This window comes from Myxocyprinus asiaticus, chromosome 5, assembly GCF_019703515.2.
Source record: "Myxocyprinus asiaticus isolate MX2 ecotype Aquarium Trade chromosome 5, UBuf_Myxa_2, whole genome shotgun sequence".
Classification (NCBI taxonomy): Eukaryota; Metazoa; Chordata; class Actinopteri; order Cypriniformes; family Catostomidae; genus Myxocyprinus; species Myxocyprinus asiaticus.
The window spans coordinates 3,641,509-3,663,048 of NC_059348.1; the positions used below are offsets into that span (position 1 = coordinate 3,641,509).

A 21,540-nucleotide genomic window follows, 5' to 3' on the forward strand; every position below is an offset into this window, starting at 1 on the left:
AGCATCTTCACTGAGCAACTCACATGGTCCGTCCACACTGAGGCCGTTGTGAAGAAGGCTCACCAGTGCCTCTTCTTCCTGAGACGGCTGAGGAAGTTTGGAATGAACCGCCACATCCTCACACTATTCTACACCAGCACTGTAGAGAGCATCCTGACTGGCTGCATCACCGCCTGGTACGGCAACAGCACCGCCCTCAACCGCAAAGTCCTGCAAAGGGTGGTGCGAACTGCCAGACACATCATCGGAGGTGAGCTTCCCTCCCTCCAGGACATCCATACCAGGCGGTGTGTGAAAAAAGCTCGGAGGATCATCAGAGACTCCAGCCACCCGAGCCATGAGCTGCTCTCACTGCTACCATCAGACAGGCAGTATTGCAGCATCAGGACCCGCACCAGCCGACTCCATGACAGCTTCTTCCCCCAAGCAATCAGACTTTTGAACTCTTGATCTCTCACAATCAATATACATCAGCACTGCACTTCAATAATCTCACACTGGACTGTCATAAATTATGTTCTCTCTTAACAACACAAATGGCAACTGACTATTAACCGACAGCCTGATTGTCAATACAGCACAATACAACCTACTGTATATTTTATATATACTATATTTATTGTATACTGTGTATTCTATATTGTGTGTATGTGTATTCTATATTGTGTGTATTGTATATTGTACATTGTATATTATTATTTGTATATTGTGTTGTGAGTAATTGTATATTAGATATGTAAATTGTGTTGTGTAAATCTGAAGTTTATTGTAAATTGGTATATGTCTCATCACTGTCATGACTGCTATGTTGCTCAGAAATGCACCCAAGACTTTCACCCACTGTTGCACTTGTGTATATGGTTGAGTGACAATAAAGTGATTTGATTTGATTTGATTTGATTTGATAGATGATTCCATGGGGCTTGTGAAATGTATCCAATTATCCATCCAAGTAGATCACCGTCTCCAATCTTGCCACAGTGATCCATATCTTTGTTTCAATCATCATTCAATAACAAAAACACCACTCAACTATCAACCTAGTTCCATTGCAAATCAATCCAGGGAAGAACTTGTGCAAATTGGCTCTATTCGTCTTACAATGGCAGAGTGGAGGAGGAGACAAGAGCATCACCTGTGTCTCTACTGCGGAGCTGCCGATTACCTCATGCCTGTCTGTCCCATCCGGCCAACCAGAGTGATGGCGAGTTCCATCCAGTGTACTCCCATTATCCATAAACCACTTTATATCAAAGTTCACATCTCCACCTCTCATTGTAAACTGTCTGTTGATGCTCTACTCGACTCAGGCTCGGATGGGAACTTTATCTCCTGCTCGCTCATCACCCAACTCCACATCCGGGAGATCTAATGTCCCTCTTCCCATCCGATCCGTTGTGGGGAAGCCTTTTGGCTCTGGATACATCACTCATCAAACAGAACCCATCACTCTTCAAGTCTCTACACTCAGAAACCTTGAATGCACTCATCATTAACAACTCCACAGGTAATGTTGTTCTGGGTTTCCTTTGGTTGATCCACCACAACCCCATCATATCGTGGTACAACCACTACAGATCCTGGCATCTTTCGCTTAAACACTGCAGAAAACAAAAATTAAGCAAAGTGAAACTATCTTCATCTGTCTGATATGTGATTCAGATGGTTCAGCTAAGCCAGGTTTGTGTCAGGACAAGTTAACGTGGCCTCTTCAGACCGTTAGGTGTTTTCTGTCTAAATTTAGCTTTATTAATCAGCAGGTTACATAAACATTTTTGCTCTAATTTTGTGAAAATTAATCAGAGATGTCATCATTAACTACGTTTCCATCCAAGGATTTTTTGCGAAAAAATCTTTAGCGCATCAAAATTAAGCGGATGGAAACGCAAATTATCGCTACAATTTCACAATTGTCGACATAATATTTTTTCGTTTGACTCTAGCGCATAAACTCTATGTCGATACATCAAATGTCGCGAAAACTGGTTTGGAAACACTTTTTGTTGAGAAAATTGGCAAAAATTAACGCAAAAATGTGTCACATGACAGAATATGCCCCAATCGTTAGCCTGTCTTAATCATGACAACTAAGTATAGGATCCTTGAAAGCCAATTTACTGTACGTGATTATGGATTGATCTGAACTGCAAACATGACACTTCCAGGAGTGCCAACACAAATATCTCGAAAATGAATGGCCACTGTTTGTGATTAATGTAATCGCGGTAGCTATCCGTTTATTTATTAAAGTTGCTTTTTCACACCACTCAAAATAATAAACGGCAGTCATGGACTTAGCCCACAATACAAAAAAATAAAAAACATATAATTTCTATGCACAAAGATGTTTTAAATTAAAAATAAATACACAATACTAGGAGAAAAGCTTCAGTGCGCTTTTTTGGAACACGAACATAGCCCAATTATATTAAATTATTGTTTAGCTTTTGAAAAAATGCAGGCAAAATTCCCTATATTAAATTAAATAAATTACCAAACGAGAAACGCATTAAATTAAAAAATACATTACCAAACAAATATATATATTTAGACCTGTATATGCCTTTTCTTTATACAAACTTAAATTAGCCGTACCCTGTTCTGTAGATGAATAAAGTCGGCTGAATGACATTTTATACACTTCAAGACTATAAACTATCAGAACTATTTGTCCAATGAGTTCACTTTCAGAAAACGAGCTTTTGAACCTTTAAAACTTTTACATTTTTTAAATCTAACCCTCTTTACCTCGGATCGCATTTGCTGAGCTTCCTCAGAAAATGTGAATTGCATTATGATGCTAAAATTAATTTTAGATGACAATCAAGTTCAGTTGGTCGTTAAAAGTTGCTGGACAAATATGCAGGACATAATGAAGTTGTGATGGCAATGCTTTAGAATAGATGATTGTTCAAAATAGTCTATTGAATATCAGGAAGTAAACCCTGATATTACACCACATAGATTTTTATTTAATAGCTGTGCACACAGCATATACACATCGATGGATGGTCCTTATACTAAGACCGAAAGTTCCCCCCACTACATGGTGCAGGTTGCCAGCTTGAACAGGACCATGACGATTTGTTTTCGGGTCGAAAACGGTGGCAACTTGCAATAGGCGCAACATTAGGACCAATATTACAGTCCTATCAGAAGGGCAACTGCTCCCTTTTGATTGCAATTCCTCGTCTTCTGATTGCATTTATTTGTGAAATTAAAATGACAGTAAGCTGGCTAATTTCAATTAATTGTCTCAATACCCTCCCTATTTTACCAGAACTAAGGAGGAAAAAAATTAGGGACATCTGGCAGGCGAATTAGCGATAAACACACATTTCTGAATGGTAACGACTTCAGGGCAGATTTCTTTAGTATGGAAGCGCTGAACCGTGAAGAGTGAAAAAAAAAAAAGAAAAATGTCTCAGTTCTTTCCTGAGCCTAAGTTCTCTCTTCCTAAAAATGTTTTTTTCTCTCTTCCAAAAATGTTCCTTCTCTCTTAAAAAAAATTTTTTTCTCTCTCTTCAAATTTTTTTTTTTCTCTCTTCAAAAAAATGGAGTTATTTTTTTTGTTTGAAATTGTTGGTCTTTCTAAACCATCTATGCCGTTTGCTCAGTGTTACATGGTGGAAGCGAAGGAATGTACTGAGGAAAATGGGAAACATGGGGAAATTATTATTATGTCTGTCCTTTTGAAGTGTTAGGGGTACACCTGGTGATGTTAATATTGTTGTAAGTAATCTAATTTCTAAACGAAAAGATCATTTATAAATTAAATCCTCGCGACTGAACGGGGATGTCATGTGCACGACAACAAATACCATATCAAACATATGTAACCTGATATTGTCTTAAGGTTTGCAAACCCTTAAATAAACAATAAATGCATTATTCAGCTATATAGCAACAAAGAAAGCATTAAAAGCATAAGATTACATGTTTACTGATAGTGGCATCTGGTGGCCAAGGTTGGTATCGCATGCATTTTTTTGAAGAGAGAAAAAAAAATATTTGAAGAGAGAATTTTTTTTTTCCATTCACCTCAGATAGAAGCTTATGCTGTTGGATATACAGCGCATTTCAGCGGCCTTCTTACCCTCTGCACGCTTAGTGCAGACTACGCCCCTGGGCGCTTTGACAGCACTACTGAGAGAGTATATATTTCTGCAAAGAGTATATTTTCCTCTATCAGAGCAACACATTGACGTGAACGTCTTTTTAAAGACGCGTCTTTTCAAAGATGTCTTTCCGTCTTTGTGTGATTCCTGGATGCGGTCTTTATCTCTCCGCCTCCAACGGCCACGGGCGCTGCCTCACGTGTCTGGGCCGCGCTCACACTGAGGCAGCATTCGTGAATGCTTCGTGTTCTCATTGCGAGAACATGATCATAGCAACATTGCGTCGCAGCTTTCCTTCCTCCGAGGGAAAGCCATTCTCGCTGGGTAATTCCCCGCGGACCTCCCGTCTGCCAGCACACTCATAATTCCCCGTGGACCTCCCGTCCGCCAGCACACTCATCTGCCCCCATCGAGTTCTGAGATGAGACCAGCTCGTCTCAAGGCCAGCCTAACATGTCTCTCGGGGCTTGTGAGCAGGATGAGTCCTTGATCGCTATGTCGGAGAGCACACTGGCAATGTCAGATGCCAAGGACTTGACTGGGCTGCCACCTTCGGGTCTGCCCGACCAGTCTGAGGCTGACGCATAGCTGACCTCCATGCTTGCCCAGGCCGCCGCAAGTGTCGGGTTGGACTGGAACTCTCTCTCCCCCCCAGTCCCCTTATTCCCAGAAGTGCACGACAAGTTGACGAGGTCCTGGAGGGCACTTTTTTCTGCCCGAACTCGACTTCCCAGCTCGTCCGCTCTTACTACCCTCGATGGTGGGGTGGCCCACGTGTACGCGGAGATCCCTCAGTTGGATAAGGTGGTTGCGTTGCATCTCTGCCTGCAAAACGCCGCCACCTGGCAGGATCGTCCAGTGCTCCCCTCCAGGGCCTGTAGGACTTCATCGTCTCTGGCGACTAAAGCCTACAGTGCCACTGGACAGGCCACCTCCGCCCTGCATGCCATGGCCCTCCTGCAAGTACACCAGGCCAAGGCACTGAAAGAGCTGCACGTGGGTAGTCCTGATCCCGATGTGATGCAGGAGCTGCATTCGTGACCAATCTTGCCCTCCGGGCGACGAAGGTCATGGTGCAAGCTCTCAGGCAGGCGATGTCCACCTTGGTGGTCCAGGAGCGCCACCTGTGGCTGAATCTGGTTGAGATGAGGGACGCCGACAAGGCTTGCTCTCTCACCACTCACATCTCCCAGATCGGCCTATTTGGTGACACCGTCGAGGACTTTGCCCAGCAGTTCTCAGCGGCGAAGAAGCAGACTGAGGCAATACAGCACATCTTGCCCCGGCGTGGCTCAAGATCCCGTACCCCGTCTGCTTGCGGCGGCGACCCCAGTGTAGAGCCCCCCGCAGGAAGCTGATGCCCCCCGCCTCACGACCAGGCGCAAGGACCCAGAAGGCTCCTAAGCGCCCCTGTGACGGACGACCCAGGGAGGGAGATGTCTGTTGCTGCCATGGAGCTAGTATCCAGACCACTCTGTCCCCCGGTGGAGGGCCGGGAGGTAAATCTTGCGTTCCCTTTTGTTTTGCGTTCGCCGCACACCGAACGGGCTCCAGTTTCCTTGAGCACTTGCGACTTAGACGTCGCGAACGCGGGCCCCCCGCCTTCGCGCGCCCGACGGCACCACACCCACAGCCAGGCGGTTGTGATGAGTTATGAGGATGGTCAAAAAGTCCCTCCTCCCCCGTCGCCGACCTCCCCTGACGCTGGGTACATGGAGCAAGGTAAGTGCTTCGAGGGCCCCCTCAGCACAGCCACGAGTTCGAGACAAAGCAAGGCTCCTCAATGTGCCCAAAGCATGATCGATCCACCCCCGTGCTTAACAGTTGGAGAGGTGTTCTTTTCATGAAATTTTGCACTTTCTCCAAACATACCTTTGCTCATTGTGGCCAAAAAGTTATATTTTAACTTCATCAGTCTGCAGGACTTGTTTCCAAAATGCATAAGGCTTGTTTAGATGTTCATTTGCAAACTTCCGACACTGAAATTTGTGGTGAGGATGCAGGAAAGGTTTTCTTCTCATGACTCTTCCATGAAGGTCATATCTATGCAGGTGATGCTGCACAGTAGAACAGTGCACCACTACTCCAGAGTCTGCTAAATCTTCCTTAAGGTCTTTTGTAGTCAAACAGGGGTTTTGATTTGCCTTTCTAGCAATCCTACGAAGAGTTCTCTCTGAAAGTTGTCTTGGTTTTCCAGACCTCAACTTGATCTCCAACATTCCTGTTAACTGCCATATCTTAATTACATTATGAAATGAGGAAACGGCTACCTGAAAACGCTTTGCTATCTTCTTATAGACTTCTCCTGCTTTGGGGGCATCAATTATTTTAATTTTCAGAGTGTTAGGCAGCTGCTTAGAGGAGCCCATGGCTGCTGATTGTTGGGACAAGATTTGAGGAGTCAGAGTATTTGTAAAGCTTTGAAATTTGCATCCCCTGGCCTTTCCAAATGATGATTGTGAACAAGCCATAGCCCTAACAAGCTAATTAATATCTGAGACCTTGGTAAAAGTTATCTGAGAGCTCAAATCTCTTGGGGTGGCCAAACTTTTGCATGGTGCTCCTTTCCCTTTTTTCACTCTAAAACTGTACAAAATAAAAATAATACACTAATATTGCTTAAAATGTTGAAAAGAATGTTTCATCTTTAACTTTATGCCTTTTGGAGATCAGTTCATCTTCTACTCACTTAACTATTCACAGCAACAGAAATTTTGACCAGGGGTCCCCAAACTTTTGCATGCCACTGTATAATATAATATAATATAATATAATATAATAGCTATACAGGTTGGCTGGGCTACAAAACAAACAAAAGAAAAAAAAAAGTACAACAGACTAAGACTAAATCTGACAAATAAGAGAGATATATTTTAATTATTTTGAAATATTTTAATAATTAAAATATTATTTTAAGATGTATGCTTTTATATTTTATATTTGATTGTCATTCATATGTTTTTGAAGCCTAAAAAGGAAATCATATACCCTTATTGTATTATATGACCCAAGCTAAATTTGCATAGATGACTATAGATGCATAAAGCACACATAGTGACAGTTTGTATGATAATTAATCAAAAGACTTAAAACAGTCAATTAATCATCATAATCGCAATTATTTGTTTGACAATAAATCATCAGCCAAATTTCATGATTGTGACAGCCCTAATTTTCCCAGGGGAGAGAGAGAGAGTTCGACAGCAAGAGAGAGTGCAAAGTGTTGCTAATGTTGGTAGTGTTGCTAGCAAGTGATTTTGAGAGTATTTGTGTTGTTGAGAGTTGGTCACTTCGTGTTCCCTTTACTCTGATTAAACCCTGTGAGTGCTAGTGACCTCAGTGTTTGTTAAGATCTGATATGTGGCTTGTGGACGCCCATATTGTAAATATTGTAAATAGTACATTTAGATCCGTTTCTTCACCACGGAAGCCGTATAGTGGTTGGGTGCCATTTATTTTCTCTGGTACATACCTTTTCTCCTGTTTATTGGATTAGATAGGAAGGAAGATAAGCCCTCTGTATTTTTGTTCAAGTTTTTCTTTTGAGAGGCAATTTAGTTATTTTCTTTTGGGTATAGACAGTTTGTGTTTTTGTTCAGTGTTTTGGTCTGGCCCAATCCTGAAGCCATTTTACTTCCTGTGGTGTGTGTGGTGTTTTGTCATTTAAAAAAAGAAAAAGAAAAGAAAATGGAAAGAAAGAAATGGACAAACTGTGTTCAGAACTTTTTATTTATTTATGTTACACCTTGAGCCTAGACCGGGGTCGTAACATTGTACATTGAAAAAGCATGCTAAAGGTGCCCGGATGATGTACTATGTCTGTTTTTTTTTTGTTTTTTTTTTTATATATATATATATATTATAATGAATTATAAGCTAATGAATGATGGATGCTAATAATTGGCGATGTGCCAAAGCATCTGTGGTATCAAAGAACAATTTGAAATTACCCTTTAAAATAACTAATTTTTTGACCATTAATGCAGAATTTCAGTTTTTCATCTCTGTGTCTGTAGTAATTTTAAGGAAACGGCATAGTGTTTTTAATTTTTAGTTGTTCATGAGTGTATTGCTGCAGTCTTATTTCATTTGTGTGTGAAGTTCACAGAGAGGAATAAGCCTCTTAAGACAGCTCATTGTAGTAAGCAGTATTGTTCCATTACATCCACCATAATCACTTCCACACCTCAACCATTTGTGATCTTAAATTACTCATGACTGGCCTTCTGCAGAGCTACAGATCTAATGCACTGAAACTTTTACAGTGGTGTACCCCTCCAAACATTAAAAATCCTTTTGCGTACACACTCTCTAACACAAAGACAATATTCACAACACAAGGTATATGACAATATGTATATTTAACATAGTTAGCTTTGTAAAACAACTACCTTATATCAGAAAATGTTATTTGCACAAAATTGATCATGAATACATTGAATAAATGGCTTACAGAGATAGATAATTCTGAATAATTTGCAAACACCGCCCAATCCTTGCCAGCCCACTTCGAGCACTGCGGTGAAGTATCTGCACAATAGCGCAGCAACAATGAAAATAAAAAAGGGCTCTACAGTGCTGGCAAATGTGAGTGAAAATTAATGTGTGTGAATGTGGAAAATTATTCAAAAAAACAAAATTGTTAGACGACTAACAAGCGTGAACCTGGTGAAACAGCGAAGTATCGATTTTACTAGCTATCACTTAGCTTAACGTCACTTAAGACGTGCTGGCAATGCTTGCATTATGTTGCATACAACGCATAAGTGGATGCATTTTTTGCCACAAAAGATAGGGTTATGTGATTGAATGATATTTATCTGACCTGAATGACATGAACATTTTGATGTTTCCACACTGGAGGGTAAAATTTTTGTATTTTATTTTTATTGTATTTTTTGCTTTGAATGTTATTTTAGATTGGGAGAAAATTAAATGAACGGTAAATCTCTTTTTTATCCAGGTACCCCCAATGTCTAGTGAATATTCTTTCACAATAGTGGATATGATTTCACAGCAGTGCACCACTGAACAGCTTTTAAATGTTTATACTGCAGATTAAATTTGACATTTATCAATGTAAAATTCAGTTCAATGCAGTGTTTTGTCTTATTATCTGCAAAAAATATTGACACATTCTTAAAACAATAAATATTTACTTGAAAAGAATATTTTGTGTGGTTTTTCTGAGAAATCTAGTAAAATGTAGTAATGTTTATGCTTATGACAAGAAAAACTATTTGCCAATGGGATAAGTGGGAAAACCAGTTTATTTTTCTTACCCTGTTGGCAAATGTTTTTTTTGTTGTTGTTGTTGTTGTTGTTGTTGTTGTTTTTCTTGATTTAAGGATGTTTAAATATGTTTACTGGAAAATAATACAAATTTTTACAGTGAGCGAATTAGCCGGTGCTCTCAGATACTGAGCATTTAACAGCTTGATGGCTGAAGTTCATCATGTTCAAAACCATAACATGTTTATTTTTTATTTATTTTTTTGGGCTGCAGGCAGCACATTTATCTATAGTATTTATACATTGTATAATGTGCTCTTATTGGGTGTAGCTCTTGTGACATAAGTGTGCAGAGAGAGTACAGCTATTTAAAGCATTTTAAACTAATTAAAATGTTTTTGAAAAACTTTGCAGAGGCAATGATAATTCTACTATAATTCAGGTAATTGTTATTTGCAGCTGCAGGCACAGGTGTACGCAGGTCAGTGCAGTGGGTCTGTGTGATTGTTTATCAGGTGCGGAGTGATCAGCAGTGCTCAGATCCTCTACATGCTGAGCTCTGCAATCACACACACACACACACACACACACACACACATGCTGATGCACATGCTTTCTCTCTCTCTCTCTCACTCTCTCTCTACCTCTCCCTCCCTTTCTCTCCTCCTCTCTCTCTTTCTCCCCTGTGCTTCATTTTACATGCTCACCAGCATCAGAGAGGACGCAGAAGGTGACACGTTTAGTGTGCATTCAGGCAGGTACAGTCACATTTCTGCTCATGTTTTCACTGTAATGTTATACAGTAGTACTGTTCAGATAAAAATATTTTTGCTGTCTTGTCTGTCTTGTTTATGTTTTCATGCATACTTGTCTGGAAAGCAGGTTAATATTCTTAATCATCATGGGAAAAATGAATAGATGAATTGACTTGAATTGATCTCTGGACATAACATTAAAGGAATGTTCCGGGTTCAAAACAAGTTAAGCTCAATTGACAGCATTTGTGGCACTAAAATCACACTATCACACTAAAATCATGTTTAATATATCCTTTATGTCTTGTGTCTATACTTTTGAAACAGTGAGTATTTTAACATTCAAAAATTGGCCACATTCACTTCCATTTTAAATGTCTCACTGTAACCTTGATTTTTGCTTTTTTAAAGAAAAGAAGGGTCAAGTCGAAATTAATTTTTGTGGTAATCAACATTATGCCACAAATGCTTTCGATTGAGCTTAACTTGTATTGAACCTGGAACATTCCTTTAAGTCAGAGTATCTCTTAAGGTGAAGACTGTAAATGTGACACATGGCACCAGTCACACTATAAGTACAGTACATTAACCCTAATCCTGCTGAAGACGTGAACATATGCAGGATTTGTATGCTGTAATCTGGGCATTGATTACACACACACACACACACACACACACACACACTATATATATATATATATATATATATATATATATATATATATATATATATATATATATATGATTAATTTTTTATCAAGAGTTATTTTTATGAAACTGTTTTCCCCTGCAGTGCTATATGTGACTGAGCAGCTGTGATTGCTTTTATTTATTTGTAAAGGTTAATTTTTTTAACTATTGTGAATCATTTTATCTGTGTCTTTCCATAGTATGACACTTTAGGACTGGCATATGTCTGACTCCTCACATTCAGGTTTATGGCTGCCACTGTCTATATTCTATTTGTCATTTTATTTCAAAATATGCTCCCTTTAATGATAATAGTCAGATAATACTTGTGCTACTACTGCTGTTATTTATGACATTGACTTTTGACACTGAAATTACTTTCTTTTCTTTTCTTTTCTTTTAGCATGGTTCTGCACTGCCCCACATAAATTGGTGTTTTTACAATACAAATTAGTGTATTTTGATTAAACATGAAATTATTCAATAAATCCATCCTGAGGTGTAAAGCACTAATAACTAAATGTTTACCAAGATTAGTTATTTGTAGAGCACTGATACAACAAATGTATTTAGTTGTTTACCCCCAATATAACATAAAAAGGAACATTTCTCTTTAAGAAAAGAATCGGTCACAGAGATGACTGTGCTATTACCATGAGGGAAAGTGTGTGAGGAGAAGTTGTGTAATGCAGCAAGCATACATGTACTTAATGTGACATTAAACTCGATCAGATAGAAATGAAGAATATACTGTAGATGCCAATGGTGGCATGTATTTATTTATGTGTTATATTGGAGTTCTAGCATGGGACACATAAGCTCTGATATTTGTGGGGAATTGTTAGTAAGACAGCAAATATTTAGTAGAGTGTGAACTACATGAAGAGCTTAAAATAGCAAAGTGTGCTGAAACCAGAAGAACCTGCAAAAATCATTTTACAGTGAGCTGTGAGACAGAGAACTGGAGATTAGACTTCTGTTTATACATGAAAGCTGACAGGAAATATAATAATTGATCAAGTGTTGGGTTTAGAAGTTTTCACAAATGGAATAAATGGTTCAAATACAATATCAGTTAACGCGTAATCACACGGCTGAATTTCAGATGCTTTACAATGAGAAAAGTGAGTGCATCATTTGATTGAACTTATATATGTATCGTACATAATGTACACATAATGCATAAAAAAGAAACTAACTTTTCTCAGTATTTTTCACAAAAATTAGCGATGATTTCCACATCCAGTAAAACAAGAAAGTTCTGTGATAGATAGAGTAAACCCTTAGTCATTCAAATAATTCTAGTCCTGTTCTAGTCCTGTTCTCTATACATTAAAGGGATAGTTCACCCAAAAATTGTAATTCTCTCATTCACTCACCCTCCTGACATCCCAGATGAATGACTTTCTTTCTTCTGCAGAACACAAACAATATTATTTCAGCTCTACAAGTCCTCACAATGGAAGTAAATGGGTGACAAAATTTTGCAGCTCCAAAATCCACATAAAGGGAGCATAAAAGTAATCCATATGACTCTAGTGGTTAAATCCATGTGGTCAGACACGACATGATAGGTGTGGGTGAGAAACAGATCAATTTTTACATCCTTTTTATTGTCAATTCTCCTCCCTGCCCAGTAGGGGGCGATATACATGAAGAATGTGAATAACCAAAATCAGAAGAAGAATGGGAAAGTGAAACTGAAGTGGAGATTGAGCAGGGAGGAGATTTTATAATAATTAAAGGACTTAAATATTGACCTATTTCTCACCCACACCTATCATACCGCTTCAGAAAACACGGATTAAACCACTGGAGTCATCTGGAGTACTTTTATTTTGTGCTTATGTGGATTTTGGAGCTTCTAAATGTTGGCACCCATTCACTTGCATTTTATGGACCTACAGAGCTTAGATGAACTTCTAAAAATCTTCATTTGAGTTCAGCAGATGAAAGAAAGTCATACACATCTGGGATGGTATGAGGGTGAGTAAATGATGAGAGAATTTTCATTTTTTGGGTGAACTGTTCCTTTAAGGTCAACGTCTTCAAATAAGTCTGTAGTTTTTTTGTGTTAGGTTAAGTTATGCATTTATCAGTGTAAAATTAACAATTGTTAACATTGTTCATGTAGGTTTTACAATTACATTGAAATATTTTTATCTTTTTTTTGAAGGTCTATGTTCCTGCTTTATATATATGGTTTACAACAGTCAGATCATCAGTAAACAATTTTCTGTCTTTTGATACAGCTTCTTCTGTGGCCCCAGAGACTGTGAGATCATGTCAGGGGACAGTAACCAGAGTGACAAGACCCAGTGCAATGGAGTCAAAAAACACAGGTACGCTTTTGGAATCATGGGGATTGGTTTTCCTTTGTCAGTGTAAATATGCATTCACATTAGAGTGAATATAAAAGTATATCCCATTTATATTCAATAAATAACTTCTTTATTTTTTATTTTTTTTATTTTTTTATTTTTTTGCATGTTATTTCTATTGTTGCTTATTCAATTCATTTAGTCAAGTAAAGCAGCTTTACAACCCCCCAGTGAGTAAGCCAAAGGTGACAGCAAGAAAAAAAACTGTTTAGGCAGATGAAGAGGAAGCCTTGGGAGGAACCAATGGGAGCCTAGTCTCATGTAGCCTGATCTTTGACTAGAACCACACACTTAGACAGGAAGAGGCATCTAAATAACACATACAGCGATCAATCATAGTCATTATTGTCATTACATGCCATGTAGGGGCGTAGTTACCTGTGAAATATTACATCAGAATGATATAATATGGCGTGCAAAAAAAAAAAAATATTTACTTAAATAACGGTGCAGGAGGCTCTGTGAGCGATTGCACAGAAAGCGCACAGAATAGCTGAAAATGTGTAGAGCGGCTTAAGTGCAGCACACAAAACCTCAGTACAGACTATTTCATAGACATCAGTAAACAAAGCAGAATATAAAGTTATGCGTTTGGAAACTCTGAACATCTTCAAATGATTTGATGTTACTAACATGGTAAATCTAGTGATAATTTCATCCTCAAGTTCGTTGTATCATCCCAGAAGTCATGTGTGCTTTTACTCACAGAAGTTTCATCAGACCATCCAAACTTAGCGCTTACTAGTGCATGGACTGTGGAAGGTCTGTGCTGTCTGAGGCTAATAAGACATGTTTTTGCATTCTGTCTGCGCTATTTTCATTGGTTTGGGTACACGTGTCAGGCGGATGCTTTTTGAGTGTCTTTTGGAGTGCACGTCACTGTTTTTCACCGTCTCTAGCCATAAAGGCTGCTTTTAGGGCACTATGTCAAGTAAAATGTAGTTTAAAAAGTGTGAATTGAGACCCTTGCATTCTACTATGCTCTATCCAGCTGACTTTCTTCAGCTGTCCTTTTGTTGCCGGTACAGTAAGCTGCGCTGACTGCCCCCTGCTGACCACATAAAAAAAGCATTAAGGTGGTACTTCAACAATGACTCTAATACTTTATAGATATTACAGTTTAATTTTCTGTTAAAGCATGATTTTCTGTAAAGCTGCTTTGAAACAGTGTGTTGTGAAAAGCACTATGCAATAAAAATGTCTTGACTTGACTTGACATGACTTCAGCTTGATTTACTCCTTATTACCGAATTTACATATGGTCAGGTGGCACGATTAATTGTGTTCATTTTGTAACACATGTTTGAAATATAATTAATCACACTGAATTAATGCGTTAAATGGACAGACTTGTTTTTTTATTATTGTATTCCAGCAGCTTATTTCTAGAAATGTTTGGTCTAATGAATAATTGCCCTGTGTTTTCAGAATTTAGCAGAAGGAAACTACTGATAATCCAGTGTTTAATGTCAATAATACACTCTGCTAACTTGGAAAACTGTAAAATTTAATCTGACCTGGAGGAATGATAAAGCTGAGGATATTGAGCATAACAATAAAAGCTAATTTAATAGTCCTTATAATACCTCTTATGTAAAGGTAAGAATGTATGAGGAGAACAACAGAGGACCTAATACAGAGCCTTGTGGCACTACATTCATCACTGTCCAACAAGTAGGATCTGAGCATGTCCACAAATACCCAAATAATTCTCCAACAATTCCAAGAGAATGTCATGATCTATAGTACGAAATGCAGTGCACATTTACACCTAAAAATACTAGAAGAGAGATACTTAAGTCATTAAGTCATTTGTAATGGAGACTTCTCCATTCTCCACTTAAAAAAAACTGAAGAAACTCATGTAAACGATTTCTCTGCACAAAAGAGCATTACTGGGTGGACACAACTTTTTTTTTTTTTAAGCATTTTACACATATTGTAAATAAAAAGATTTGAAATAGGTCTGTTTCACTGGCGTGGTAGCTCAGTTGAGAGAGCATTGCACTTGCGATGCAAAGAACCAGGGTACAAGTTCTGAAGAGCATGCGAGTGGACGTGGGCTGAAAGTGTCATAGAAGCACCACAAAATGAAGTGGTTGCTTAAGCGATTGTGTTCTCATTTGTAAGTCGCTTTGGATAAAAGTGTCTCTGAATAAATAAATGTAAATGTCTTAGTCAATCATTTCACTAGGATCAAGGAATTATCGTATACATATATTTATTATTAAGGATCAATATTCCACTTATAGATTGGAATACATCTGTGCATTTGGTTTTCTCTAATTACTGTACCTGTGCAGTTCTGAACTCATAGATAAATTTGCTTCCTTGTCCGTCTGAGAACAGGTCAGCTCTTCCTGCAGTTATGATTTCACGGAATAATGTCAGTATGTGGAGCATCCTCAAAAAATGCATCGGGATGGTGAGTGAAATATGTTGTACACATATAAATGCTATTGAACATCACTGAGCTTTAGGTAACGTTGTCTTTGAACAGTCTTGTTTGTAGTTAGCAGGCTTAAAGAAAAGTTTATAGATGCATTTATACGTCTATGCCTGTCCACTAATGCCAACTTCAGATAAAAGTGATTTGTAAGTGGGACAAGTGCTGTCTCTCAATTCTTACTAAAACTTTAAACTTAATAAATAATATTGAAAATCTTGGAGCTCTGAGGTAAGGGGTCCTATTTTAAGAGCACTAGCGCTAAACGCAGCTCTATGCGATACGTCATACGTGCAAAATCAATGGGCTTGGCCATAAAGTTTTGGTATTTCTGTGCGCATGCGCTAAGTCTGGGCGCAAGTGGGTAAAATTTCATGCGCAAAGTGCTAATGGACTGGGTCAAGTGCAGTTTAATTCTGAGGTTCTGCTCCGGTGTCTTACTATATAGTCCATTCCACCAGCAATATAAACAAACACAACATATTCATAAGAAGTTGGTAGTGTAAATGGGCTGTTTGCAGTGAATTAGAAGAATAGAAATATGGACTTACATTCTTCATATTTCTATGACAGTGACACTATGACCTTTTATACATATATTTTTGGATGTAGGCTCTGTTAAATTATAGAGAATATACTGTAAGTATTATTAATCATATTGATCAAGTGGCACAGAAATCATGCCTAGAATTAACACTGATTGTATCTGTTTTTCAGGTTAGGCTGTGGATTTTTGCATGAATGTCACTACTACGGTCAATTTGTTTAAAAAATTTAATTCATTTATTGAAACACAAAAAATTCAACTAGAAATATTTTGAAATTAAATTTACACTTTAAACTAAATGAAAATATAATCAAAATAATGAAGTGGTAAAAATAAAATCTTATATAACCACCTCCCATAAATCCAAACATTTTACCCTCTTCCACTTCTTCCAATGGCCTCTTTTGCAGTGACTTAAAAATCATTCTCGACAACAGGTGAAAAAAAAAATTATACAAATTAGATCATAAATACAATTGTAAAAATAAACATAATAATAATTGGAAAAAAAAAAAACATGACCTCTAGAAGGTTTTACTCAAATAACATAGTTTTGTTTCATAAAACAGCAACAACAGTGATTGTCAGGGCATAATTTGATGTTCCACATGTTTGGATGTGAACTTTATTACCACCTGCTGGTGGAATCTCCAAACTGCAAATGCAGGAACTGCTGAAAATAGATGTGCTTCTGAAATTTCTCAGGAAAATAGCAAATTGCACTTTGTGCCACTTCATTAACATACAATACATCCACAGTTTGTGTATTCACACCCACAGATAGCGCTAACAATCCCACCCATGCCCACCTGCACTTTGCTCTGGCACGAAAATTGTGCTTTGAATTTGTGCTCTCATGAAATATAAGACGTTGCGCATGGTCGTTGCAAACTGCGCCTAGCAAGCTGCGCCTAGTGCGGTCATGAAAATAGTGCCCAATGTCTTTGTCTTGTAAGGATTTTGCAGGCTTTATGAAAAGTTTAGGTGCTTCCGTTGACTAGAGGGGATTAGAACCAAGCACTACTAGAATAAATGGTACATGCTGTATCGAATACACAAATGTTTGCAAAACCATATATTCTATTAGCTGTATTATTAGATTGATTTACTGTAAAAAATCAAACAATTCCATGAATTTTCTGTTTAAACTGAAATCTATATCTAACTCAAACCAGTCTGTTAATCAGTTGTTTTTTTTTTTTCTACAATATTTGCAGGAGCTGTCTAAAATCACAATGCCAGTGATTTTTAATGAGCCTTTGAGCTTTCTTCAGAGACTGACAGAATACATGGAACACACATACCTCATTCAGAAAGCCAGTGCTTCGCAAGACTCCGTTGACAGGATGAAGGTAAAAAAAAAAAAGAAAAAAAAAAAAGGAAATAATAAAACCTTTTACATTATAATCAATAATATATATGATTTTACATTTATAGTTATTAACTAATACATAACTGGTATCTCATTAAGTCAGCTATATTATATTATCAATAGTCCTAAGCTATAAATCTGAAGATAAATATTTGAAGTCATTAAAGTACATAAAAAAATAAATAAATAAATTAAAAAAAACAGATGTTGACCCAAAGTGCTGTACAACTGTAAGAAAGCTTAATGAAGTAAAAATAAAGAACATTATATATAATAATCATATAAAAATAATAATCGCAGTAGTGATAATAATTGTTGAAAAAGTAATGACTAATGTCAATAATAAGAGTAATAATAAATCTTAAATGACAAACTGACAAGGAGCCCGACCTAGACTTAAAAACCTCTTTACAACCACCGACAATGTTAAATGCCAAAGAATAAAAGTGGTCTGTTGTGACTGTATGACATCCAAAGACAATTAGCAGTTATAAGCAATAGATCTGGATCTGAAACCATATACTGCTGTGGATGTTAAAATGTATTCTCAAATACAACTGCAAAACTTTTCCTTCAGAAACAGTATACAGTATACAATGTAATATGATGATAAAGTCACATTTCTTTGGTTTTTCAGTGTGTTGCAGCTTTTGCCGTGTCAGCTGTGGCCTCACAATGGGAGAGGACGGGCAAACCTTTCAACCCACTTTTGGGAGAAACCTATGAGCTTGTCAGGTAAGTGTTTCATATAAACTGATCATTATGAGTTGATCAGCTCAGTGTTTGATATGAGCTGATCAGGTCATTGTTTTATAAGAAATGATCATGATTACCTGATCAGGTCAGTGTTTGATATGAGCTGATCATTATGAGCTCATCAGGTCATTGTTCGATATGAGCTGATCATTATGAGCTGATCAGGTCATTGTTCGATATGAACTGATCATTATGAGCTGATCAGGTCATTGTTTCATATGAACTGATCATTATTAACTGATCAAGTCAGTGTTTCACATGAGCTGATCATTATTAGCTGATCAGGTCACTGTTTCCTATGAGCTGATCATTATTAGCTGTCCAGGTCATTGTTTGATATGAGCTGAGTATTATGAACTGATCAGGTCAGTGTTTCATATGAACTGATCATTATGAGCTGATCAGGTCAGTCTTTAATATGAGCTGATCATTATAAGCTGATCAGGTCATTGTTTCATATGAGCTGATCGTTATTAGCTGATCAGATTATTGTTTCATATGAACTGATTGATATGAGCTGATCAGGTCAGTGTTTGGTATGAGCTGATCATTATTAGCTGATCAGGTCAGTGTGTTTCATATGAACTGATCCTTATTAGCTGATCGGGTCAGTGTTCAAATCAATCAAATCAAATCAAATCCCTTTATTGTCACTCAACCATATACACAAGTGCAACAGTGGGTGAAAGTCTTGGGTGTGGTTCCAAGCAACATAACAGTACGACAATTACAATAAACATCTGATTTACACATAACACAGTTTACACATCTGTTACACGACACAATATACACCTAATAATATACAATATACAGTATACACAAAATAAGAGGACTGTATACAATAATAATACACTGTAACCCCCCCACCCCCCCCCATCAGTGGAAATAAATATGAAGTGTTGTGTTGACATTCAGCTGTTGGTTGATATTCAGTTGCCAGTGTGTTACTAAGAGAAGTATAAAATGTGAGTCTGGTCTGAGGCTAATAATGTGTGGTGCTGATATATGTCTCGTGATCGATCAAGAGTTCACAAGTCTGATTGCTTGGGGGAAGAAGCAGTCATGAAGTCGGCTGATGCAGGTTCTGATGCAGCGATACCACCTGCCTGATGGTAGCAGGGAGAGCAGCCCATGGCTCGGGTGGCTGGAGTCTGATGATCCTCCAAGCTTTTTTCACACACCACCTAGTATAGATGCCCTGGAGGGAGGGAAGCTCACCTCCGATGATGTGTCTGGCAGTTCGCACCACCCTTTGCAGGGCTTTGCGGTTGAGGGCGGTGCTGTTGCCATACCAGGCAGTGATGCAGCCAGTCAGGATGCTCTCTACAGTGCTGGTGTAGAACCGTGTGAGGATGTGGTGGTTCATTACAAACTTCCTCAGCCATCTCAGGAAGAAGAGGCACTGTGAGCCTTCTACACAACGGCCTCAGTGTGGACGGACCATGTGAGTTCCTCAGTGATGTGGACACCCAGGAACTTGAAGCTGCTGACTCTCTCCACCGGTGCTCCATTGATGGTGATGGGGCTGTGTTCTCTGTCTTTTCTCATGAAGTCCACCACAAGCTCCTTCGTCTTGCGGGAGAGGTTGTGCTCCTGACACCAGCGTGTCAGAGTGTGCACCTCCTCTCTGTAGGCTGTTTCATCATTGTCAGTGACCAGACCTACCACCGTCGTATCATCAGCAAACTTAATGATGGCATTGGAGCTGTGTGTTGCCACACAGTCATGTGTGTACAGGGAATACAGGAGTGGGCTGAGAACACAGTCCTGCGGGGTACCAGTGTTGAGGGTCAGTGATGAGGAGATGTTGCTGCCCATTCTAACCACCTGGTGTCTGCTTGACAGGAAGTCCAGGATCCAGCTGCACAGCGAGCTGTTTAAGCCGAGAGCCCGGAGTTTCTCATCAAGCTTGGTGGGCACTATGGTGTTGAATGCTGAGCTGTAGTCTACAAACAGCATTATCACGTGTTCCTTTTTTCCAGGTGGGAGAGAGCAGTGTGTAGTGTAGATGCAATGATATCATCAGTGGAGCAGTTGTTGTGGTTTGGTATGAGCTGATCATTATTAGCTGATCAGGTCAGTGTGTTTCATATGAACTGATCCTTATTAGCTGATCAAGTCAGTGTTTCATATGAACTGATGCTTATGAGCTGATCAGGTCATTGTTTGATATGAGCTGATCAGGTCAGTGTTTCATATGAACTGATTTTTATGAACTGATCAGGTCAGTGTTTGATATGAGCTGATCATTATGAGCTGATTAGTTCAGTGTTTCATATGAACTGATTTTTATGAACTGATCAGGTCAGTGTTTCATATGAACTGATCATTATGAGCTGATCAGGTCAGTGTTTGATATGAACTGATCTTAATGAGCTGATCAGGTCAGTGTTTGATATGAACTGATCATTATGAGCTGATTAGTTCAGTGTTTCATATGAACTGATTTTTATGAACCGATCAGGTCAGTGTTTCATATGAACTGATACTTATTAGCTGATCAGGTCAGTGTTTCATTTGAACTGATGCTTATGAGCTGATCAGGTCAGTGTTTGATATGAGCTGATCATTATTAGCTTATCAGGTCAGTATTTCATATGAACTGATGCTTATGAGCTGATTAGGTCATTGTTTGATATGAGCTGATCAGTATGAGCTGATCAGGTCAGTGTTTGATATGAACTGATCTTAATGAGCTGATCAGGTCAGTGTTTGATATGAACTGATCATTATGAACTGATCAGGTCAGTGTTTCATATGAACTGATACTTATGAGCTGATCAGGTCATTGTTTTATTTGAACTGATCATTATGAGGTCAGGTCAGTGTTTGATATGAGCTGATCAGGTCAGTGTTTGATATGAACTGATCATTATGAGCTGATCAGGTCAGTTTTTCATATACACTGGCCATTATAAGCTGATCAATTCAGTGTTTTCTCCTTCAGAGAGGATCTGGGCTTCAGATGGATGTCTGAGCAAGTCAGTCATCACCCACCTGTCAGTGCTTTCCACGCTGAGGGTATAAAAAATGACTTTGTGTTTCATGGCTCCATTTATCCTAAACTCAAATTCTGGGGAAAGAGTGTGGAAGCTGAACCTCGCGGAATCATTACCCTGGAGCTTCCTGCGTGAGTGATGCAATATACTGCCTTGTACACTTATAAACATTAGGAGTATGCACATGTAAACATGTCATACCTACATCCATAGATCAACATTTATTATGCAGTGTTATAAATAA

At 38.5% G+C, this 21,540-nt stretch overlaps 1 protein-coding gene across 3 annotated transcripts in view; it reads left to right on the plus strand.

The window, feature by feature from the left end:
- The first annotated feature begins 10,056 nt into the window (after positions 1–10,056).
- Positions 10,057–21,540, plus strand: part of LOC127440797 (oxysterol-binding protein-related protein 1) — a 31,652-nt gene continuing 20,168 nt past the window's right edge. The window contains exons 1-6 of one of the 3 annotated variants that reach the window (XM_051697706.1): positions 10,057–10,104; positions 13,048–13,137; positions 15,526–15,601; positions 17,387–17,521; positions 18,179–18,276; positions 21,245–21,427. In XM_051697706.1, the coding sequence (XP_051553666.1) occupies positions 13,079–13,137; positions 15,526–15,601; positions 17,387–17,521; positions 18,179–18,276; positions 21,245–21,427 (551 nt within the window). In that variant the 5' untranslated portion in view covers positions 10,057–10,104; positions 13,048–13,078. Of the gene's footprint in view, positions 10,109–11,004; positions 11,040–13,047; positions 13,138–15,525; positions 15,602–17,386; positions 17,522–18,178; positions 18,277–21,244; positions 21,428–21,540 lie in introns of those variants that run through there. The other 2 variants (XM_051697707.1, XM_051697708.1) reach the window with 2 other exon arrangements.